This window comes from Carassius gibelio, chromosome A15, assembly GCF_023724105.1.
Source record: "Carassius gibelio isolate Cgi1373 ecotype wild population from Czech Republic chromosome A15, carGib1.2-hapl.c, whole genome shotgun sequence".
Taxonomy (NCBI): Eukaryota; Metazoa; Chordata; class Actinopteri; order Cypriniformes; family Cyprinidae; genus Carassius; species Carassius gibelio.
The window spans coordinates 2,893,480-2,919,183 of NC_068385.1; the positions used below are offsets into that span (position 1 = coordinate 2,893,480).

The window sequence follows — 25,704 nt, forward strand, 5'->3', positions numbered from 1 at the left end:
CAGTCTTGCCCATGTGTTTCTAACCTGTGCTTAAGAAGTCCTGAATGGCATCAGTGAGCACAAGCTGGCTGCGTTTGCCTGATGAAAGCTTCTGGGTGTTAACAGCAGGGGTCTGTCCAGATCAATGATCTGTGAGTTATTGCTGGGACATGTGGCGGTGTCACTGAGTCCATGCTGAAAGGAAATCAATGCTCTCCCAGCACCATCTTACAGTGTTTGGCTTGCCTTTCCTGCTCTACTGAATATGTAGATCTGGTTCAGTTCTATGGCAGGGAAATTTTCCATATTGTAGTGACTCATTTTAGGAAATCAGAATGTTATTTTGCTTTGTGGCAGATGATAATGCACAGATGTCTGCTGTAGAAGAATCTGGCTTTGTTTGAATTGTAATTCTTCAGTCTCTATTCAGTCGAAGCGGGAGTCCGCTTTGAGTGAATAGACACTGAAGAACTACAGTTCAAACAAAGCCAGATTCTTCTACAGCCGACTCACTATGGACAGTTGAATGGAAAATAACTATGTGAATATTATTCAGAATTCTCTCTTTGTGTTCCAAAGAACAAGATAACAGCATATGGGTCTGGAATTACATGAGTGTGAGTAAATAATAACTGCAGTATTATTTCGGGTGGGTTTGTTTAAGGTTGTGCTGCTAGCATCCTTCAATACAGCAGTGATGTTAATTTAAAACTGTATTCTATAAAAATAACCAGATTAATTAGCAAATAATTTCAACCAAAAAAAAAGAAAATAAATTAAGTTACCTTATGATAACATAATACTGGTAGATTAAATTTTATCCGATGTTCCTCTCAGCATTTAGTCACTACACTTTGTCAACCTGGCCTAGATTTCCCTTACGCTTCCAGCGACAGACCCCGCACAACCTCAGAACCCAGACAGACTATTTCTAGCAAATATGCTAATGTATTTCCTGAGAAAAATCCTTCCTGGTGAAATGGGAGACAACCCCCACACAGGTGATCTAAAACTGTGATAGCCTATGTCTCAGTGTAATGAAAATTTGGGACTGCACAGAGCGAAAGACTATAAATTATCCAATACATCAAGGTCTACTTTGTACTATCAGTACCATTACTTATGTTTTGAGATATCTCTCTCTCTCTCTCTCTCTCTCTCTCTCTCTCTCTCTCTCTCTCTCTCACACACACACACACACACACACACACACACACACACACACACGCACACACACACACACAGACAGACAGACACACACACACACACACACACACACACACACACACACACACACACACAGTGTGCCCCTGCAGATCCTTCTCATGTTGTTGACTGCAAAGAATGATATATATATATATTTAAAAAAATAATGTAATAGTAATCAAACAACGGTGAGATTATATTACGTAAAACTGTACTGTAATTGATTTCTTTAATAACTACAATTTTTGTAAAATTTTATTTATGGGTACATTATTATAGATTATTATGAATGAGTTTGTGGTTTTTAAGCAACTGAAAAGCTTCCCCTCACACGCCTTTAACAGAATCCTTGAGAATCTAGTGAATTATTCATGTGCATCAGTTCATAACACCCATATTTATTCAGGAGACAAATAGCCTTATGAAATATGAAAAATGAGAAGGCAGTTGATGTGGATATTGTGACCAGTGCATGAATATTTGCAGGAAGGGTTTTTCAAATTACACACTACACGTCTGCTTCATGATTTGGTGAAAAGAAAGCTTCATTTAGTCAAAGATCATTCCCCAAACTCTTAAAAGGCTTTGCGTACTTGTGCATTATGGATCTGTAGATAAGTGTCAGTAATGGCTTCACAGATGAACCACATCATAGTAATGCATTGAGAGGAAAAGCCAGTAAAGAGCTTCCTGTCGAACAGGACATAAACCTGCAGGAGGTGCTCATTAACTTCAGCATGTAGCTGTTAATCACAATTATGGAACCTCAGAGAAGGTCATATCTTTGTATCACCCTGATTTATTTATGATACATCCTCATAGCTGATGCTTACAGTAATGGATAACTAAATATTATTGTTCAATTATATCATTCTAAACATGCTACACGCTGCTATCTACTAACTTTGTTAGGGCATGAAGTCAACCAGTCAACAGAAAGTTAACTGAGGTTAGAAGATCATTTTTACAGGATTTTAAGAGGTTTAGGAAGAAATGGAGTACATAGTTTCCTGGCATCATTTCACTTGAATCCAATTTTATTTACTTGTAGAGCCAGTTAAAGTCCCTACTGTACTTCAGATGGCAGATATGGATTACAAAATTCATCAGATTTGAGCGTGTTTTTAAGTTTTACGGCTGCCTGGTACAAAATGTTCTTGCCATCAGACTGACTTAAAGCCAGGAGATTTATCCTTTGCAATCAAAGTAAAATGTAAGAAGAAGATTAGTTTTTCAGATTATCTTAGGTTCTTCGGATCTTTTGATCTTTAAATTAGTTTTTCTGGATGTAATTGAATGATGTTGATGATAGTGTGAATGTTACTAGTCAACTAGATGGTTCTTCATCTTCTAAATATGAGTGGTGTCTTTAGGATTTTAAAGATTGCTTCTATATATTGTCCCGATTTTACAAAGCCTATTCACGTATTATTATGATAATTTGGTGCCGATATATGGCAGGTGCCTTCAGGGGTTTCAGGGGCATCAGAGATGCTAAAATAAAATGCTGAAATGTTGGACAGAAGAAGAATAAGTATTGTTTTTAAGAATTAGTTATGTGGCCTTGTTGGTGGCAGCTGCAAAATGAGGTGTCTGCACCATCTTGTGGTGATCAGGAGAAATAAACGCTCGGATGAAAATGGCATGTTTAAATTCATAACTGGGTTTTCTGTGCTGTTGAATTTTCAGCAAGTGGATGCTTTTGGGCTTGTTAGGCTCCAGTTATGTATTTAAACCTTTAAACCAAGTAGCACTGTTGTAGAATAGACTGTAATAAACTTTGTTTCGCGTTAAAGTATTTTATTTGATTTCAAGCTTATGTTGATTTAATATGGTGTAATATTATATATAATATGAAAATATGGTAGCTCCAGATTTTTTTTTTTTTTTTTTTAGTTTAATAGTTAGTACACATTAGTTCTAAAGTTACAGCTTATATTGTTGTTAGTTGGCATGCTTTCCAGAAGGTGGTGCTGCAGCACAAGGTGAAATTTCGTGCACAACCCGACAAACAAAACTTGTGATCAGACTGCCAGATTTTGCAGATTCTCAGCTAAAGACTATGTAAATAATATTGCTAGTGTTATAAAATGACTGCTCAGTTTATTCCCTTTCTTTTAAATCTTTACAGCACAGACAGTCAGTCTCCAGTAATGGACAGTTGATTTGCTACACCATCTGGTTCTTAATAGCGTATTTCTCATTTTGATGACCAAAAACGGATCAAAAACAAGAACAAAACTACAAAAAAACAACTGAGCTTATTATTTAGACTGGCTGGGATATTTACCACTGCCGTAATGACTTTTATAACTATCAACCACTATACGCAATGCATCGTTAAATTAGATTTGTCATTATAATTCATTAGATCTGTCATTGTTCACTTTATGTGCATAATCTTTAAGAACAGATGTCTTGCCTTTAAAATATTAGGTGGAACCTCTGCTGGGTTGCACACATAATATCACACATACATTAGCAGGCTTATTGTCCGACTTTTGTTGCTTTCATCAGTGTTACCATTTATACTGTTGTAATATCACTGAATATTGGATCATTCACTCTTTTTGCACCCAGCATGAGAGCATTGGCTCACTTGAATCATCCTGACTGAATCATCTTACTCTGATCTTGATGATGACGTCACTGTTGCTACAGCAACAAGTTCTCATTGGTATGTGTAGATGATACATTAAAGTGAGATGCTAAACTGCTTCTCATTCATGCATCTGTATGAATCACTGATCACTGACCTTTAGAATGAGGATGTTAAACACGGTTTCAAATCGACCCTTTCATCTGAGCCTTGAATTATTGACTTTATATGAGTGGATTGTTTTATTTAGCCTATTCCAGCCTAATTCGTTTATGTAGCCTAGTATCTACACTGTTTATGCTAAGTATTTTATATTTAATGAGAAAATGCATCTATTTACAAGCTAAATCATATATTTCTTTCAGTTCTAGTGAGTTTTATATTGTGATTAAGTGAAATTTAATATGTTTATCTGTATTAGGACCTCAAAAAGAAAATAAACACTATAGGAGTAATGATGCAGAAAATTCAGCTTTGCATCACAGGAATGAATAAAAATGTAAAATATATTAAAATAGAAAACTATACAATATTCCTGTTTTTGCTGTATTTTTGATCAAATAAATGCAGCCTTGGAAAATGAAAGAGACTTTCAAAAACATTATATATATATATATATATATATATATATATATATATATATATATATATATATTAGGGATGCACGATATTGGATTTTGGCCGATATTCGATATGCCGATATTTTCTAAATAATTTTGGCCGATGCCGATACCGATATCGATATATATACAAATATATACTGATATATTTACAAATATATATACTGATATATTTAAACTTTAATTTTACTGAAGAGAAATCCATGTATCTCTTCTGTACTGATTCTACCATAAATTTATTATTTTACAAATGTAGACAGACATTCACATCTGAAAAACAGGTCAATTATTTCACTTGGAGAATATCGGTTTGGCTCATCGGCAGAAATATTAATATCGGCCGATACCGATAATGGTCATTTTAAGCTTTTATCGGCCGATACCGATATTGTGCCGATATTATCGTGCATCCCTAATATATATATATATATATATATATATATATATATATATATATATATATATATATATATATATATATAAAATCTTACCAACCCCAAACTATTGAACAGAATTGTATTTTCATATAATAAGTCTACCTCTGCTGTTTTTGTAGGTGGCATGCCTTCAGGACTTCTTTGGTGAAGATGATATATTTATTGCCTGTGGCCCAGAGAGGTTCCGCTACCAGGATGACTTCTTGTTGGATGAGAGTGGTAAGATCATGGATAATGTGTCCGTGCATGACTGTTTCCCTAAGACCAACAACAACTGTGCCGCAAGCCTTGGTTACATGAATAACTAGATTGATACATTTAAACAAGCTTTATTGGCAAATAAACATCCAGTCCAATATTGTATTATTTGAGAATTAAGGTTTTAATTTCAGATAATAAGCTCTTCCACCGGTGTTTGTTTTAATTCATTAGCTATAGCATTTGTTTACTGCTGTCAGAAACAGTGTTGTCACTTGCATAATTTTAAAGCTGTACTGACATTAACAGCAAATGTGTTTTCCATTTGTAAAATGCTGCTTTTTATAAACAAAAGTTAAAAACCATTTTTATTTAGCAGTATCACAATTAACTGACATTTTTAACTTATTATGACATTAGTTGTTTATTATCCATTATTTATTATAATTAATAAATTGCCATTGACATTTACAGTGCAGAATCATGCACCAGAGCTATTTTAAAATCCTGATGATAGACATATTGACTCGGAGAGCAAACCAGCCTGTCAGATCTCCTCTGATCAGACCTCAGGCTGACATGTTTGGGTCAGAATGAGGTTGCGGTGGATTGATCGGCGGTGACACCAGGTCATCCACACAGATGAGATGGTCTTCAGTGTGTTTTACAAAGACAGGAGGATCATAGTGTAGACCTGGAACCGAGAAAGATATGCTGAGGCCTCTGCTGTAAAACCAGACTGAATTCAGATGTGTTTCTCTTTTGCTGCTTTCTCAGAGTGCAGGGTGGTGAAATCGCAGTCCTATGGCCGTATTTCTCCCATGCAGGGCCGCTGCTCTCCCCGCAGCGGGGGACCTTCGAGAAGGAGCAAGTCCCCTGGTTCCAGCAGCTCAGGTATGGGTTTTATATAAAGTGTACTCAGTGCAGCTTATAACATCCAAGTGAAAGATATAACACCAAACAAAAACTAAAAACCAGAATCACTGAGTTGGAAAAAGGATCACCCCCCTCCTAAAAATTACTTGTGAACTAAATCAGGTGTAGCTATTCACCTTCTCAATGGCACACAATCAGCCACTTTATGGGTGGCAAGGCACTGTCAAAAGATCTCCAGGATAAAGTCGTGGACAGGCACAATTCGGGAATTGGACACAAAACAATTTTTCAAAGGCTTTATCAATGCCTAGAAGCAGAGTGAAGTCTATTATTAAAAAGTGGAAGGTATTTTGTTCATCACATACCCTCCCTGGATCAAGACGTCGCTCCAAACTGAATGAAAGAGCCAGGAGGAAACTGTTCAGAGAGGCCACCAAGAGTCCTGCAGAAACTTAGAAACAGCTGCAGGAATTTATGACAAAGAGTGCTCATTGAAAAAGCCCATGGCACTTCTCGTAAAGAGTAGGGGTGTAACCCCAGTGTCCCGGCCAAATTGCCCCCAAGTCCTTTGTCAATCATGGCCTCCTGATATTCCCAAACCACTTAATTGGCTCTATCTCTCTCCACTACCTGTAGCTGGTGTGTGGTGAGCGCACTGGCGCCGTTCGCATCATCCAAGTGGATGCCGTGCACTGGTGGTGGTTGACGAGAGACCCCCCACATGATTGTAAAGCACTTTGGGTGTACAACAATACACAATAAAGCACTATATAAGTGCATCATTCATTCATTCATTGAGTGCATGTGACAACAATATCACAAATTCTTCACAAATGTGGCTTGTATGGGAGGGTTGCAAGAAAATAGCCACTCCCCAAAAAAGGCCACATACAGTCAGAACTGAGCTTTCCCATTGGGTGGTTCTTTCTGTACACACTGACGTAGGCTGACACTCATGTGCAGGAGTGACTCGTGTGATTTAAACTGGTTACTTGTCAGTTGATTCATTGCCGTCTCAGAATTTATAGGTGTAAATTTCAAACATGGATGAGTGGATAACCTCAATTATCTCCAGCTCTCAAACACATCTTCTGTTCCCAGATTCTAAATCCACCAGAATGCTGAAACAGCCTGAGTATTCTATTCTATTCTATTCTATTCTATTCTTATTGTGATCCTCTTTTTATTATTCTGTCCTATTATATTCAATTATATTCTGTTTTATTTATGACTTCACTTCAAAATGTTGTCCTGAACATCCAGTTGATCTAGGTTTCATTATTTTTTCCCAGAATAGATCATGAATCATCACTTCCTGATGTTGATGTTCCTGGCAAACACCAGGCATTCATCCGGTCAAGCATTTATCACTTAGTAAGCTGTATAGAGACATGTCGAAAACAACAACAAAAACAGAACAATTATTGTGCTTTAGCGAGGGCCTGTTCTTCAAATTTTGTATTCCAGCCAGGTACAAAATGAGTCCTCCGAACCGGCTCGCTGCGCGTGCTGTTTTGTAATGAGCCAGTACTGAGTATCAACCTCATCCTTTGAAAAGGGTTGACAAAGTGCAGAAACGACATAGGTGCGCATAAACTGGGTGATTGGGCTAAATTGTTTACGAGGGATATCGCTAATGTTGTTTTGGGAGAACAGACTTGTTCGGCTACCAGAGTGTGAATGATATATGGAAAGAGGTACCTGATTACAAATATAATGCTTCCAACCTCTGGCAGAATGTTTCACAGGACAGAGATCTGCCATGTAGTCTTGAACAAACAAATCTGGAGTAATTGTTTTTTTTTATTGATCTGAAACAGCACTAGTGTTATTTTTGTGTCACTGATTTATACACTATCGCTAGTCACTTTATTAGGTACACCTTGCTAGTACCGGGTTGGACCCCCTTTTGCTTTCAGAACTGCCTTAATTTTCGTGGCATAGATTCAACAAGGTGTTGGAAACATTCCTCAGAGATTTTGGTCCATATTGACATGATAGCATCGCGCAGTTGCTGCAGATTTTTCGGCTGCTCATCCATGATGTGAATCTCCCATTCCTCCACATCCCAAAGCTGCTCTTTTTGGATTGAGATCTGGTGACTGTGGAGGCCATTTCAGTAAAGTGAACTCATTGTCTTGTTCAAGAAACCAGTCTGAGATTATTTGAGATTTCTGACTTGGTGCATTGTCCTGCTGGAAGTAGCCATCAGAAGATGGGTACACTGTAGTCATAAAGGGATGGACATGGTCAGCAACAATACTCAGGAAGGCTGTGGAATTTAAACGATGCTCAATTGGTACCAAGGGGCCTTAAGTGTGCCAAGAAAATCAGAATCAGAATCTGAAGGATGCAGCAGAAATCGAGACTCATTAGACCAGGCAGTGTTTTTCTAATCTTCTATTATCCAATTTTGGTGATCCTGTGGGAATTGTAGCCTCCGTTTCCTGTTCTTAGCTGACAGGAAGCAGCACCAGGTGTGGTCTTCTGCTTCTGTAGCGCATCTGCTTCAGGGTTCAACATGTTTTGCATTCAGAGATGGTCTTCTGCATACCTTGAATGTAATGAGTGGTTATTTGAGTTACTGTTGCCTTTCCATCATCTCTGACCAGTCTGCCCATTCTCCTCTGACCTCTGACATCAAAAATGCATTTTCGTCCACACAACAGCTGCTCGTTGGATATTTTCTCTTTTTCTGACCATTCTCTGTAAACCATAGAGGTGATTGTGTGTGAAAAATCCCAGTAGATCAGCAGTTTTTGAAATACTCAGACAGGCCCGTCTGGCACAAACAACCATTCCATGTTCAAAGTCACTTAAATCCCCTTTCTTCCCCATTCTGATGCTCAGTCAACTTCGGCAAGTCGTCCTCACCACATCTACCATAGATGCCTAAATGCATTGAGTTGCTGTCATGTGATTGGCTGATTAGCAATTTGTGTATCAAGCAATTGAACAGGTAAAAAAAAGTGGCTGGTGTGTGTGTGTGTGTGAGTGTGTGTGTGTGTTATCAAGTCAGCAAAATAAATAACACTGCTCTAGTGGTTTTTGGATATTTTAGGGAAAATCGACATATTGTGTCTTTAATTAATTCACCACAGGAAACACTAACGTTCGCTCATTTAGTTGCTTAGTTAAGGCTGTTGATTTATTTTGCTGATTATATTTTATGAAACAGTGAAACATTTATGTATATCATAATATATAACATATTTATAGCATTAATAAATCAGAAGACATATCAAAGTCATATCATTAATTACTTTTTAAATTTTTTCATTATAAATTATAGTTGACTTGATCTTATGAACAGTACATTTAACAGTTAACATTTACGTGAACTGTCCAATCAATGAGTTTTTTTTATAGATTAAGAAAACTTACTGTTTAACTAACTCACAGGGTTATACTGTAGATAATTCACTGGGTTTTAACCGTCTTTTACATTACAATTACGGCCATTTTTATAAAACTAAAAAACTATATGTAAATATACATATAAAGTGTGATCCAGTTTGAAAGTGAACTTCTCACCGCTGTTCCTTGTCACTATCATCTTCTGACTAATGTTTTCCTCAAGTTTGCCGTTTGGTAATCACACACACACACGAATGACGGCTGATCTGATAGTCCTTCAAATCTGTTTCCCATCCCAAAAATAACACGATGATGCATTCTCACTCTCTCCACATGCTGAATTATGTCAGGCTGTGATAGTGGATACAGATGGCGAGGAAGCACGATATTCAGATCGCAGTGACACACAAACACAGAGTCAAATTTAATATACAAGACTGAGATTTCTTTGATACTTGATGTGCCTTGAATCTCTGAATCATTGTGTAATCTGAGCTTCAAACGGCATTATTTGTATTCACACAGTGCTTGAGATACTTCAGAAATCCATTCACTACACCGCGTCATCCGCTCGGCTTCACTTACGCCATTCAGAAGCATCTTCATAGCGTTTAGCTGTGAGGTCTTTTTGGAGATCTTTATAGTCACCCACACAGACAGCGCTGCAACTATGATACGGCATGTTTAGGAGCTAAACTCCTCCCTCTGTGGCTGTTTATGATGTAAGGTGTGCGCAGAAGGCTGCCTATGATCAGCCAGCAGACACACACTACATACATCCTCTCCTCCTCTCCCACTCTCTCATTCATACTCTCGCTGCCTAACAGTCACTATGAGCGCAGGAGGAATCGCAGTGTGCTCTGGCAGCCTGCTGCACACTTTAGCAGTTAGGACAAACGGGTTTGTGCTGCAAACTCGTAAAGGTGAGATATTTCCAATTTTGTATTGTATCCGAACGAAGGGTTAATATTTATGCATTGCAGATTGTTCATGGCTGTGATACTAGTGTTCGTCATATTTCTAAGCATTGTGTTTATGCTTCTCATACCGAAGGATCTATATGTAGTGAAAGTGCTGTAATGATCAATATTTGATATAATAATGCCTATTATGTGTGAGTACTTATGCATATATTGTAATAACTCATTTTAATTAAATATATATATTTACCTAATTTAATTGAATTATCAGGGCTAAATATATATTTAATATTACAAATAATATTATTCTTTTTTTTGCATTATCTTCTTGACAATGGAGTAATTGCAACAAAGGAATGATCATAAAAATGTGCATTTTCTTAAAGCAAAAATTATATATTGCATCATATAATTTGTATATATATATATATATATATATATATATATATATATATATATATATATATATATATATATATATATATATATATATTTAGAACCTTTTGGCATTATTTCTGTGACAATTTAGCAAATGCAACATGCAATATGATCATAAAAATAACTTTAATTTTCTTCAAGCAAATTGAGTTTGGTGTGAATATGTCATTCTTGATCAGATGTATGAGATTTACCGACCTGATTTGATTCACATTTCAGTAGTAGCTAGATCTGAATCCTGTTTTTCTGTATTTCAGCTAACGGTACAGCAGGTAGTCAGCTCTCGACCCCACGGTCAGGCAAATCTCCCAGTCCATCTCCCACCAGTCCAGCCAGTCTGAGAAGACAAAGGGTGAGATTTCAAATCCCATGATGTAACTAACTCAAGTTGAACTGACTTATTTGCCTTTGGAATATCTTTCTTTGCATCAAGCAAAACCATCAAGCAATTTCACCTTTCTGATTGACCCTAATTGTATTCCAGGTGCTTTCATTTGTCAGTATAGTACTGAATTGCAGTTGAACACATCCATGCTAAATAATTCCACGTTCACCCAAAATGTTTCCTAGCAACAACAGACAAGCTTCTTGACCTGGCCGTGTGCCTGTTCATTTCCACTCTCTCTGTGATAGACCTAAATCCTGCGGTTTGACAACATTACCCTGTTTGTCTTCTCTGCTAACTTACAGTGTTAAATAAGATGTATTTGCTTGTGTTCTGTGGCTCAAACAAGTGAAATTAATAACATTCTGTTAAAATTCCATTTAGCTTTATATTCTCAAAAAGCTAGTCGATTTTCACAACAGTGTCAAAACGGTGGACTTTTTATTTTTATTTTTTTATTACTGGAATAATGGCTGCTAAAAATGCAGCTTTGTCATAGCAGGTATACATAAAAAAATGTATCTATTCAGATAGAAAAGAGTTATTTTTAATTCAAATAATATGTCACGATATTATTGTTCACAATTGTTACAAATTCTTAATGACCCCAAACTTTCGAACAGTAGTTTCTATATACAAGAATGTATAAAGTAGCCTACATATGCTAATAGATTATTTAACTATTATCGCCTGCTGAAATGGAGATGTAGTGCCTGAAGACAAACATGCAACATTGTTTCAACTGAATAGCCTTTTGAATATAATATTCAGTGCAGCTAATATAGTCTGTCTGAAAATGGATTCATTCTTGGCTGTTTAAATAAATATGTGATGGTGTCAGTGGATTAAACATGGCTGAATTTCACCTCGCCTGCCCCGCTCCAGTCTTGAATATTCTTAGCACACCCAAGCTGTTTCCATAGAAACTGATCTTTTTTCCCCTCTTCAATACCTCTGCTTAGTTTAAAGGGATAGTCCATCCAAAAATTTGAATTCTGTCATTATTTGCTCACACTAAAACCTGTATGAGTTTCCTTCTTCTGTGAAACTAGAAGCTAGAAATAAAAAAAAAATTCCATTTTCTTTCGACTTCCAATGACAGTGAAAATCAATGGGAACCGAAACAGAATATTCAGAATATCTCATTTTATGGTCATCAGAAGAAAGAAATTTCACAAAAGAGTGATTAAAGTATGACAGCTTCCATTTTTGGATGTATTATCCCTTTAAATCCCTGTGGGTCTATTTAATGCAGAATATCAATATTAATGTTTTATATAGTAACATAATAAAAGTTTAGTCTCTTTACTAACTATTTTTTTTTTTTATTGTAAATTGGCCCTTCAATCTCGCTGACAGGGCTCTCAGCACAGTGGCTCCTCCCTCTCTCTGGCCTCCACCAAGGTGTGCAGCTCCATGGACGAGGGCGATGGTCCGGCCAGTGAAGGTGAGGAACCCCGGGAAACTCTGATGAAGGTTTATCATATTGTTTTATCATCATCATCTGAATGTTACATCCCAAATCTCTTTCCTTCTAGCTGAGCTGATTGAGGATTGTCCTCAGGTTCCTGCTTCCATAGCCGAAAGGTACAAAGTGGGACGGATGATCGGCGATGGGAACTTTGCTGTGGTCCGTGAGTGTGTAGAGAGGTCCACAGGGCGAGCGTATGCGCTGAAGATCATTAATAAGAGCAAATGCAGAGGGAAGGTGAGACGACTTGAATATTTTCGATAAAATACTGTTCGGTGAAGACAATGCACAATTTTTGATATCAAACAAAATAATGATGCAAGATCATCCGCGTTACATTGCACGGCTTGTTTGTGGCTCACAGGAACACATGATCCAGAATGAGGTGTCCATTCTCCGGAGAGTGAAGCATCCTAATATTGTTCTGCTGATTGAAGAAATGGACACATACAGTGAACTCTACCTGGTCATGGAGCTGGTCAAGGTGAAACATCCGACATTTACGTAAATAAATATGTTGCAATATGAATTAAGTTGTTGAAGTTGTTTTTACATATCTAATTTATTTTATTAAGCAAGAATGCATTCAATTGATCAAAAGTAATAGCAAAGACAATTGTGTTTGCTTAATGTTGCAAAAGATATCTATTTCATATCAATTTCAAACTTTGCATGTTCAAATTTCTATTTTTTAAACAATCCTTCACAGAATAAATTAAATTTTAAAATATTAAAATAGGAATGTATTGTTTTCAATTATATTAATTTTCATAATATTACTGTATGATGTACTTTACGATATTTTTGGTCAAATAAATTCAGCTTTGGTGAGCATAAGAGACTTCTTCCGAAAACATTAACAAATATCTTTCAAACAGCAAATGGTAGTGAATATGTTTTTCTTTTATTAGACTTCATATTGTAGACAACTATAGAAACATAATAAGAAACAGACAACTTTTCAGTAATGTTTTTTTTAGATTGCATTAAGCTCGACTGCTCAGATATTGCCCCTGAATGAAGGATGAAACTGTGTGTGCATGAACAGGGTGGCGACCTCTTTGATGCCATCACCTCCTCCAACAAATACACAGAGCGGGACGCCAGCGGAATGCTGTATAACCTGGCCAGCGCTATCAAATATCTGCACAGCCTTAACATTGTTCACCGTGACATCAAACCTGAGAATCTTCTGGTGGGTGTTTGAGTATTACAGAGAGAAAATTGTCACTATATATCACTATAGCTGAGATAAAGTCTGGAATCTTATTTGAGCTTCCCTTTCAAAAAAAAAAAAAGGATCTGTTTCCAGAACCTAAATATTGTGTTTTTATATGTGTTTCAGGTCTATGAGCACCAGGATGGAAGCAAATCCCTGAAACTGGGGGATTTTGGCTTGGCAACAGTTGTGGACGGTCCGCTTTACACTATATGTGGCACACCAACCTATGTAGCTCCAGAGATTGTCGCAGAGACCGGGTAGGTCATGTCTTCATTAGCATGGCAATGTTATTATAACAGAGGCTAACCAAAGCGTTTAAAGATCAGGAGCTGAATTCACTGTTCTGAAACTTAAAGAGTGCCATCATGTTGTGTTTTTCTCTTTATGTGATAGGTATGGATTGAAAGTTGATATCTGGGCGGCCGGGGTCATAACATACATATTGCTTTGTGGCTTCCCTCCTTTCCGTGGGTACGTACAGAATTAAGTTAAGCATGTAACTCATGGGTTCAATACGAGTTCAGTTTAGAAAACTTTACAGCTCATATTATACACGTGTCGCTCCCTCTAGTGGCCGTGTTCTGTAATTCTGTTTCGACCTGCACATCTGCAGAGGATAGAAGTTGTACCTTCGCTCCTAACTGCTGTAGCACAATACATTTGTGATGTATGAATATTCAACAATATTTTGGATATCTGTTCTTTTAGTAGCACAGATGATCAGGAGGCTCTTTTTGAGCAGATTATGACGGGACAGCTGGATTTCCCTCTTCCATACTGGGACAATGTATCTGACTCTGCAAAGGTCGGTATACCAAAAGAAAGTTTGAAAGTTCCGGAAGGAAAAACAAACCTCATTCTCTTTCTTTACGTACTTCCTTTCTCTACAGGCACTTATTACCTGCATGCTACAGGTGGAGGTCGAACAGAGATACACAGCTCTCCAGGTGCTAGACCATCCCTGGGTCAATGTAAGACTTTATCTCTCTGTTTTTTAAAGTTTATGTGCTATTCTCAGACGACTAGTACCGAACTGAAATGTGGAGGTACTGTTTCTGCTCTTTCTCAGGATGACAGGATGTGTGAGAATCAGCACCAGTTGTCCGTGGCCGGCAAGATTAAGAAACATTTCAACATGGGCCCAAAATCCAACAACACCACAGCAGGAGTCACTATCATAACAGTAAGATTCGCCTATTTAGCTCTTATGTTTAAATGTGTGTGTGTGTGTGCGTGTGTACCTGGCATCAAAGCATGTGAATGACTGGACTGTTGTTGTTGTTGTTTCTCTTGTTCAGGCATATGTACTTTTCTCTGAGAGTGACATTTGTGTTTTGAATAGTTTTGATATGAAAAATTGACATGCAATTCACACTGTTTTGAGTTTTAATAGCCCTTGGGTCTTTTGGAACAAACTCTTAAAAAGGTCTGCAGTACACTGCAGATTGATCTACTATGATAAAATCTACTTAAATATAGTTAGAGGTATTAAATAATTCTGGAGGTTGTGCTCTCAGCTCATAGCTCTTCGCTGACTCATCCATCAGCTCTTCTTCTCTCATTCCTCTTCTCTCCTGGCAGATTCCATCCTACTGCTTTCTTATGGCTGTGACATCTCTTCCTCTGATTCTGTACTCTGCTTTATATAATGACTGTCAGCACTGTTGTCAGGGACTGTATCCAATAAGACACACAAGATTCCTATTTTTATATTTTCATACAGTACATGCTTTCTTCATGTAGGGCAATTACATAACATTACACACACCGTAAACAAAATCCAAACAAAACATTTCCATTGATTTGATATTTGATATTATTTTTATGTTTAATTTCGCTTGTTATATATATATATATATATATATATATATATATATATATATATATATATATATATATATATATATATATATATATATATATATTCACACACATATACACTGTACAACATTTTGGTTTTAATAAGATTTTTAAAAATGTTTTGGAAGAGGCCTCTTATGCTCACCAAGTCTGCATTTATTTCATTAAAAATGTAGTAATATTGAGAAATATTATTACAATTTTATTAGCTGTAATTTTAGAATGTAATTTATTCCTATGATGGCAAAGCTGAATTTTCAGCATCATTACTCCAGCTTTCAGTGTCACGTGATTTTTCAGAAATCATTCTTAAATTCTGATTTGCTCAAGAAACATTTCTTATTATAATCAATCTTGAAAACAGTTGTGCTGCTTAATATTTTTGTGGAAACTGTGAATTTTAATGAATGTGTCTTACTGACCCCATATATACGTATTTATACCATACATAAGTTTTGCTTTATTTGCACATCGCTTTGCATGTTTACTGTTTCATTAGCTTCAAACATAGTTGTTTTTATTTCTCAAACTGAGTGTTTCTATATGCAGAACTAATAGCCCATTACAAGCACTTGGTTTACTCACGCTCTTGTTTTGTAGAGCTACCTCTAAATGTAACTGTGTTATTTAACAGCACCTCATGGCTCAAGGCTTGTGCTGTGTTGCACGGTGAAAATAAAAATCTGATGTATTGAGTTCCACTCATTTCTCTCTGCTCAGCCGGACGAGGGGTTTACCATCAAGCGTTCAGGGTCTTTGGACTGCTACCCGCACCCAGGGATGTATTGGATGAGGTATGCCCACAGAGCGGCCCAAACTGACAGTGTTTCCATGGCAAACGTGCTGGCAGTCTCCATAGTCCCTTCCCTTTCACACTCTGTGTTATGGGGTGATGCGTTGCTTTTTGCCATCAATGCTTCTCAGTTCGCATTCTGCATAGCTTTTGCTTTCTGGTGGTGCTTTGCTAAATACCGATTGTCAGTGCTTCGCGTTTCGCTTTCTGTGCTCTGTGTTATTGTTTAGTGGCATTCATTCCTGAGCAGTCGTTCACTGTCCCATGCTCTCGTGTTCCTCAGACCACCCCTCTTGATAAGGAAAGGCAGATTTTCAGACGAAGACGCCACCAGGATGTGAAAGCAGCTGCTTCCCGCAGCACCCAGAGCACCGTCTCCTCCAGCCCCGCCACCGGCCTGAGCTTCTCTCCAGCGGAGTTCACCTCAGAGTCAGAGGATATTTCCCCCAGCTCGGCCGACACGGTCCGCTCCCCAACATCTCCGTTTTAAGCACACCCCTGTCTTGGCAGGAATCAATGGAAAATGATCTAGAAATAAAAGGTAAACCGACTTGTGTATAGTAAAAGATGAGAGTTGTTGAAAATGAATGTTTGTTACGTGGTGGAGCAGATGTGGTTAACTAGCACTGGATGGGCTGGTTTCCTCTGTTTAATTCTGTGAGGGTAGCACACCTGAATAGGTGTAAAAATAATCTCACTCTAACTCTAAACATTTTGTTTTTCATCCGAAATTCCGAATTAAGAAGCCCTTGTCATTGTTTAAGTGTTTTCTCTTCATAGCTATGTTTGGTGCTATATGAGGTTTTGTTTGTAGACCATCCTGCTCTTTTGCACCCTCGAGTGTTTGATATGAAGTAATGCAGCCAAACCTCCCACTCTGTCTCTAGTTACACACACACGACTGTCTGTTTAATACTTAGAAGAAACCTGCAATGTCTTAACATCTTTTCTTTTGGTGACAAAATCTTTTACGTGAGTTTTTACCTTTTGTATTAACTTTATATATTTCAAATATTTTCGGTTTGTACGTTTATTTCAAACTGATAACTTATATTTGCATATTTCAGCATTTTCTTTATGAAACATGTTTTCTGTCCGTTGGTAAGACATTAGAATGTTCTTTCTTAAATGTGTAAAAATCTCTGAATAGTTAAAGCTCTTTTTGAGGTATGTGGCTGTAGAAATGCTTGTTTGAACTTAAAGGGACAGTTCTTTCAAAAATGAAAATTAGCCCATAAATTACTCACCCTCAAGTCATGCTAGGTGTATAAGACTTTCTTTTTTCAGACGAATCCAGTCAAAGTTATATAAAAAATGTTCTTTGATCTTACAAGCTTTTTAATGCCACTCAGCAGGTGTTGCAGTGCATCAGTCCAAAAGCTACATTAAAGTGATTATTAAGTTTTGAATATGGATATTTTTATTACAAAAACACATTGATTCACTACAGGAGGCCTTTATTCACCCCCCAGAGCAATGTGAGCCACTTTTTATTATGGATGGGTGCTTTTTATTTAACTTCTTTGGACTGATGCACTGCAACGCACTGGCATTAAACAGACTGAAAGATCAAAGACAATTTTTATATAACTCCGATTGGATTCATCTGGAATAAGAAAGTCATATACACCTAGAATGCCTTGAGGGTGAGTGATTTATGGACTTTTTTTTTTTTTGGGTGAACTAACCCTTAAATGCAATCCAAGTGATGGGTGCTTATTTAACATGTATGACATATGATGTTCTTGCTGCTGCTATAATAATCTCTTCTGCTGTAAATTCAGTTCTGTCAGCTACTATTTGTCATGAAGATAAATAGATCGTACAGCTATTTCCTAGAATTTGAATTCCTTCTCAGAGCAAGCATCAATCTTCCAAACAGAATGTACTGTACGATTAGAGTTTTAAAAAGTATACCCGCTAAATGTCCACTACTGATTTTAAAGAGCACATTTGGACTACGATTGAACATATTTTACTTCTCTTTTTTAAGTGGAATGTAATATTATAGACAGATTTAAAATGTTCATTTGAATGTATGGTGTTGTTTTTGTCACACGATGGCCAAATATGACACAACAGAATGATGCTCGCTTCCACCATAGATATTGATTTGAAGGAAAATAAATAGCAAAAACAAAAGGTAATTGCGACTTTTTATCTCACATTTCTGACTTTTTTCTCAAAGTTCTGAGGAAATAAAAGTATATAAAAACAGAATTGAGGCACGTAAACTTGGAAATGTGGAAAACAAAATCAGAATTGCGAGATAAACTTGGAATTGCCCCCCCCTTTTTATAGTATTGCTAATTTATATCTCAATTCTGAGTTTTATTCTGGGGGCAACCATGGCCTAATGGCAATTCTGTAACTCGAAGGTGGTGGGTTCGAGGGGGAGTGAATTAAAGCACTCTCTTCCACCTTCAATACCAGACTGAGGTGAGACCCTTGAGCAATTTATTCATAATAGCAGCAAAACTGTTTTGCAGTTTTTTTTTCTGCTAGAAGTACTTAAAGATGGATGACGTTAAAGATTCCCTAAAATAAAATGGGACCCAGCATAGCAGTTAGCTGCATTATATACACAAAAACTTATAAAGGTTCTGTTGTTTGGCCATGTCTGGGCTCCAAATATCTTACAGTATCTATTTATACAGTTCATTTTCATTCCTTTATGTGGTGTTTTGTGGAGGTTGCACACTCACTGTAAAAGACTGATTGTGTTTGTCTTGTGAGTGATAGTCATTTTACCATCAAGACATGTTGACCCCATCTACAGTACAAGCAACTAGTTTTAATCAAGACCGGTCTTGGTTATGTTTGTGCTTCTCAACATTTAACATTGTTATACAGCTTACTGAAGCCTTCAGCATGAAAGGCTTCAGGTGAAAAGCACAAAGGCTAAAAGAGTAGTTCTTTAAAGTATGAGCATGTATTTGCTTTTTAATTAAAAATATATCTGCTGTGTTTGCTCGTCAAAATTAGACTAGCACCCAATCCATGATCAGCCTATTTTTTAATAGGATGTAGATCAATTCATTATAACATAGGACATATTCCAGCTCATATGCAAAATTCAGTGCACAAGCATTGATTACATATTGTATATTTGTATAGATGTATATCCATCGCTTGTCAATTGTCTTTCCCATCAAATGTCATCTAGGCTTGACTTTCTTACTGGTGGAAGAGTCCTTGCTTCCAAGTAGCATTGAACAGTGGTGCATTCAGCAACAAGCCAAACCTGAATAAATGATTCCTCAAGCAGAAACCTGTGTTTTTTGTTTTTTATGATCAGTTTCAGTTTACTTAGAATTATATTTATTACCGGAGATTTTTATTTTTATGCATGTCTCCTCTATTTTTTCACCATTTGATATTTTCCCATCAAGTGCTGAAACAATTGTTTATACAAGGTGTGGTGGACGGTCCAAAAAAACTTTAAAGTATTGCTGTTCTCAAATGCACATGTAGTGTGTTTTATGCCTTGATGCAAGGGAACAGTACTCAATGCAGTGCATTTGTTTTGTTTTGTTTTTTATTAGAAATAAAAATTAGGCAAATACATTTCTCTCATCACAACGATTCACTAGGACATACTGAACATGTTAAACTAAACCGTTACCAACTTAAGCATATCTGCTGAATTAGCAGGCATCTTCACTTGCAACGTCAGTGAACCTGATGGGAACTATTCTCATCGAATTAATCATTTGAAATCTGAGGCATTTTAAAATATGACCGTAAGGTTTTACAAATAATCTATGCTCAGTATATCAAATCTAAATCTATTCTTGTAAATAAAATGTTAATTATGGCACCATATTTAGTGTATGTATTGGCAAAAAAATAATAAAATAAATGTTTTGCTTCTTACAGCAGAATATTTCACATATTTGCACAAAAACAAATATATCATTTTTTGATTCGTAAACTCTTGAGTTATAGATTTGATTTACATTATGTAAGAGAATCAAAGTTGCACATACATCATACATAATGTATTGCTTACAGCAGTGATTTTACAATGCTATTCTCTTTTTACAAGTGCAATTCTGAAAGATGCCAGTAGACAATATAAGACAGTAAAGGAATATGACAAATCATATGTATCGCACACCCGTCATCTTAATATTCTTGACCATGTGAAAACCAAACTTTTTTTTGATATGTACAAAGCTTGGTGTATGCAAATATGAAAATATTCCAAACAAAAACCAGTTATTGGTGCAAATACCAGTCTAAAAACCTCACCGTTGTCTTTTCACACGTGTAAAGCCATGTATGACTTTAAATGACAAAACTGCACAAGAATTACAATATTTGCCCAGAAGAAATGAAATCCATCCATAACAGACAAAACATTCACCCTAACATGTGAAGGTTGAGTGAACAAACATTAGAGGACGTCACGTTAAACAAAAGAGCTTTTCTTTTTTTTTTCTCTCTCTTTGTAATTATATCAAGAAAGTATTTGATCGTGTCAAATGCATAAACAGGACAAACAGAATTCGATTGCAAAATAGTTCAGAAAGCAACCTCGCAGACAAGTTTAGAAGATACTGCATCAGAGGGAGGACTTTTACTTATTATTGTTCAGTTAGCTTTTCTTTCTCAAGGGCCTGAAGAAAAAAAGAAAGAACAAAAACTAGGGAAAGTGAAATTTGCTGCAAGCCAGTAGGAAATAAACCTCACAAAAAAAAAATGTATTGTTTCTTTACGCAAAGTGTCACGATTACATTTAATATGAGGGGACAACAAGTAAAAAGGCTTTTTTTTGACAAGACTATTGTTGGCTCAGATGATTAGATAAAATCACTTGTGATGAAAAACTGGCCCCCATCTGTGCTCTCTCTGTTCATTTTGAAACTGTCTGTCATCAGCTCCTGTGGATTTTTTGAGACCCGTATAAGCAGTTCAAGCAGCTGGATCTTATTGTAGGTTACCACACTGCTGTGATTTCTCCAACTAGCATAGTGTCATTTCCTGATCCATATTCCTTATCTTTAGTTGCTACATCACCTTTCATAATGGCACGCTACCGTTCAAAGCTGCAGCCGGCCATCATTGGCTGATCGCTCTCAGTACCTGTTCTGATGCTCAAAGTGCCAGCGATTAAAATCAATGTTGAAAGCCACGATGCTGCCAGATGCCATGCCTGTGATCAGAGTCCTGGAAACATTCAAAACAGAGTCAGGTTTAAAGCAGTTTGTACAGTTTGTCTCTGTGCGGTGTAAGTATAACGTTTCTGAAGTATAAAGTTTGACCTCTGATCATGTGACAGGTCCATGGCTCGGATGCCGGCGTCACAGCCGGGGTAGACATACAGCTGCTTGAAATCACAGGCCTGCCAGACTTCCACCACCCCACTATCTCCTCCAGTCACTAGATTTTGCCCATCACTGCTCAGGAGGATGGCCTGACAAAAGAGACGGAAATACAGCTCAGGGAATTCACTGTTTTCTCAACTTTAGGACCTAGAAGCTACCGTATTTTTCGGACTATAAGTCGCACCTGAGTATAAGTCGCATCAGTCCAAAAATACGTCATGATGAGGAAAAAAATATATAAGTCACACTTGACTAAAATTAATTTCGAACCAAGAGAAAACATTACCATCTCCAGCCGAGAGAGGGCGCTCTATGTCTTCAGTGTAGACTACAGGAGCACTGAGCAGCATAGAGCGCCCTCTGGCGGCTGGAGACGGTAATGTTTTCTCTTGGTTCAGGTCTCTTAGTTCATTTCTCTTTGTTCATGTCAAATTAATTTTGATAAATAAGTCGCACCTGACTATAGGTCGTAGTACCAGCCAAACTATGAAAAAAAGTGTGACTTATAGTCCGGAAAATACAGTACGCACAATTGATTTTTATTTTCTATTAATTTAATTTTCTTTAAAAGAAAGTAATACAGTATTTATGAAATATTACTATTGTTATTACGCAATGTATTCAATAAAATTATAAATTTATTAAAAAATATATTTTTTTTATATTACAAAATATATTATGACATTTATATGTGCTTTCCCGGCTATTTAAATACTATGCTATTTTTATTATTATTATTATTATTATTATTATTATTATTATTATTATTATTATTATAGAGATATATTCATTTATTAGATAACAAAAATTACCTATGTCAAACTACAAGACTACTATTTTTTACCAAATAAAATAAAGTAAAAATTTTTTTTGAAAAGTGAAACATTTACAAGAATTCACTTTACGAATTCATCTTTTTACTCAAAAGTTTTGCAGTTGCAGCCATAGGGCATTTTTAGAAAACTGAGGCATTGCAATAGAAATCTAATCTAACAGAGCAATATGTGTGTGTGACCAAGCAAAGAGCTGAGAACATACACGCGTGGAGTCGTTGATCTCCATCTGGGCCAGAAGTTTGCCATTGATGCTGAAGTTGCAGAACTGACCCCTGTCATAGTAGATGATGCAGTGACCTTCACTGGACACTGAGATCAGGCGGGGAAGCACACAACTGTCAGGGCCCTCCAGCGCCCTCAGAAGATCCCCAGTGATGGTGTGGACCAGGCATGGCCCTTCTGACAAACAGATATGTGTGGAATCACTGCCTCTTCACTTCATAACCCACAATGCTCCCTCTCACTTACCTTTTGCTCCACTTATCACAATTCCCAGCTCAGCACACACTGACACACACACCACCTCATAGTCATGACCGGTCAGAACCGCGCGAGGAGCTGGGTAATCACCTGCAAATGAGCACAGGAAGCACAAACACACATTACCCAGCAGGAAACAGAAATATAACAACATCAGCAAACTGTGGCATAACAGTATGACCTAAGATCACAGGCTTAAAAAGTCCATTTAAAAGTACAAATAAACATCCAATGTCAGGATTTTAAAAGATAAGAATGAAAAAAAAAAAAACAACAAAAAAAAAACTATTAAAATAATAAGTTAAAAAGTTAAACACACAGACAGACACACAAACATAAAAAAAGAAAAGAAAATGATCCACAGAAAAATGCATGCAATCTCACTAGTGGTGTTAAAAAAACAAAATTACAACAACAACAACAATAATAATAATGATAACAAAAATATAAATAATTAATTAAGTAAATTAAAAACTTTCAAAATAGAAGCATTGACTTTTAGGATTTTGAAATATATGACTAAAATTGTAATAATAATAATAACAAAAAAATAAACCAGATTATCAGATTATATTATATTAACAGAAATAAAATAAACACAACCTAGAAAGAAAAATATATAGCATTATAAATAAATACATAGAAGCAAAATAGAAGATTATCATTAGAATTATATAATAATAATAATAATAATAATAATAATAATAATAATAAATAATTAATATAATAAATTAAAAACTTTCAAAATAGAAGCATTGACTTGCAGGATTTTTACTTTTAAAATTGTAATTACTTTCATAACAGAAACAGAAGCAGTCACATTAGTTGTGTTAGACTTAGGATTTTAAAATACAATATAATAACAATAACAACAACAATAATAAAACAATAACAAAAGTAAATGATAATAAATGTAAAATATAAATGGGAGAAATATAAACACTCTCACTAATGGTCTTTGACTTTTGGATCCTGCTGTCCATAAATCATTATTTATTAAACTGCCAGCCTATAAAGCAGTTGTTCTGTTTTAGCCGATTCTTGCAGTGCTCATGAAGGTAATGCAGTAAGAATACTACACAAACACAATACAACCGATGTGAGGAGACCACAATAAAGCAGGTCAGGAGAACAGCCCTCAAGAACATCTGCTTCAGGAGGCGTCCCCTCCAAATTATCACCGACAGCGGCCCAACAGCCTCTGAACCCCATACACTGTCACATGATGGATGAGAGGGAGGGAAGAGGTGATATGAGGTCATTGAAAGACACCTGTGGTACCTCAGCACCAGCTGGAAGTATCAGTGAACTGCCGTGAAAGGGCTCGTTTTGGAAACAGAAGAAAACTCGTTTAAAATCTGCCTCTTGCAAACACAAGATGTGATTTGAACAGTGTGGGATACATCCCCATCTCTATCACGTCTATACTTTGCTTATTATAAGGTCTACTGCTGCAATTTCCAAAGCAGTTCATTTGAGAAATAACAGGTAGAATCATAAAACTTGCTCGGCCTCCTGGGTCTCTACCATCACGCTTGAAGATCCTTGCATACTGTGTTTGTCCACACTGCAGTAAGTTAGAGAAGCAATTCAAGCGTAATGAAAACGGGGCTTGATTTGTGCATTGAGGAAGCAAAGCAGTGATTATAAGCCGGGGGGATCAACATTATGTTTCCAGATGGATCAAACATTGTGTGCGTGCATTTCATTGGTTTAGAGGATTAGTTCTGTCATCATTACTCCAGTCTTCAATCATTTATATCATCAATATGCTGATTTGCTGCTCAAGAAACATTTATTTTTTATCCAGTTGCACTGGTTAATATTTTGGTGCAAACCATTATACCTTTTTTCTATGATTTTTGGATGAATAGAAAAAGAAAAGCATTTACTGTATATAAAATGTAAATATTCTGCAACATTATACATGTTTTTTTTTTCCCGCTACTGTCACTTTTGACCAATTTAATGCAACCTTGCTGAATTAAAAAGAAACTTTTTATTGACCCTAAACCTTTGAACATAGTGAATGTCCAGTGATCTGTTAAATGTTGACATCAGATCAGTGAGTCAGTGAATGTCAGAAAATGTCAATATATTCAGTTAATGAAGCTCAAATTTCAATCTGTTCTGCACAAAAAGTCATAATATAACTTCCTGTGATGTCTGGGCTACTTTTATGGTGCTTTCATGTTCTTTATGAAGCCTGAAAATCCTGATTCAAGAGCAACCAATATTGAAAGAAAATCCTACAGTTCTGGCATGACCTATATGACTTTAAATTACACTGAATCTCTGATAATTTTGCTAATAACTTAAAAAAAAGAAAACATTAAATTGTTCTCTGACGATAAATTCCTGACTTTAACGGGCCACATTGTATATTTTGATCTGTACTGCATCAAACATAATGTGTTTTTCATGTACAGGCAGAGGGATTTATAAAACAAAGCTAATAATATAGTACAGGGAGAAGGTTCATCCCATTAATTGAGGTCTTTTCCATTTGTAACACTAAGTTCATTAACATCCATATAATGAAGATACATGCCATTACTTTGCATGTAGAGCACTATTTACTAAAGCCAGTGATCAATAGAATGACCGCTACAAATCCAGATGTTTTTATAAAGTTGGCGAGCAATCAAAGGTTATTCAGACCTTGATCAATATGGGCCCCGTGTTCACGGAGTTTTC

At 36.4% G+C, this 25,704-nt stretch overlaps 2 protein-coding genes across 4 annotated transcripts in view; one reads left to right on the top strand and one right to left on the bottom strand.

The window, feature by feature from the left end:
* dclk1b (doublecortin-like kinase 1b) overlaps positions 1 to 17,959 on the top strand; it is a 30,787-nt gene extending 12,828 nt beyond the window's left edge. The window contains exons 3-16 of one of the 3 annotated variants that reach the window (XM_052615854.1): positions 4,961 to 5,060; positions 5,817 to 5,933; positions 10,888 to 10,982; positions 12,375 to 12,462; positions 12,554 to 12,723; positions 12,851 to 12,970; positions 13,535 to 13,681; positions 13,832 to 13,965; positions 14,102 to 14,179; positions 14,417 to 14,513; positions 14,599 to 14,679; positions 14,778 to 14,891; positions 16,289 to 16,362; positions 16,645 to 16,849. In XM_052615854.1, the coding sequence (XP_052471814.1) occupies positions 4,961 to 5,060; positions 5,817 to 5,933; positions 10,888 to 10,982; positions 12,375 to 12,462; positions 12,554 to 12,723; positions 12,851 to 12,970; positions 13,535 to 13,681; positions 13,832 to 13,965; positions 14,102 to 14,179; positions 14,417 to 14,513; positions 14,599 to 14,679; positions 14,778 to 14,891; positions 16,289 to 16,362; positions 16,645 to 16,702 (1,473 nt within the window). In that variant the 3' untranslated portion in view covers positions 16,703 to 16,849. Of the gene's footprint in view, positions 1 to 4,960; positions 5,061 to 5,816; positions 5,934 to 9,936; positions 10,196 to 10,887; positions 10,983 to 12,374; positions 12,463 to 12,553; positions 12,724 to 12,850; positions 12,971 to 13,534; positions 13,682 to 13,831; positions 13,966 to 14,101; positions 14,180 to 14,416; positions 14,514 to 14,598; positions 14,680 to 14,777; positions 14,892 to 16,288; positions 16,363 to 16,644 lie in introns of those variants that run through there. The other 2 variants (XM_052615855.1, XM_052615856.1) reach the window with 2 other exon arrangements.
* Positions 17,960 to 19,881: 1,922 nt separating this feature from the next.
* Positions 19,882 to 25,704, bottom strand: part of LOC128028945 (neurobeachin-like) — a 235,933-nt gene continuing 230,110 nt past the window's right edge. Inside the window, exons 54-57 of the mRNA XM_052616324.1 lie at positions 22,996 to 23,097; positions 22,730 to 22,926; positions 21,629 to 21,780; positions 19,882 to 21,533 (exon numbers count right to left, since the gene is read on the bottom strand). Coding sequence (XP_052472284.1) covers positions 21,443 to 21,533; positions 21,629 to 21,780; positions 22,730 to 22,926; positions 22,996 to 23,097 — 542 coding nt within the window. The 3' untranslated portion in view covers positions 19,882 to 21,442. The remainder of the gene's footprint in view (positions 21,534 to 21,628; positions 21,781 to 22,729; positions 22,927 to 22,995; positions 23,098 to 25,704) is intronic.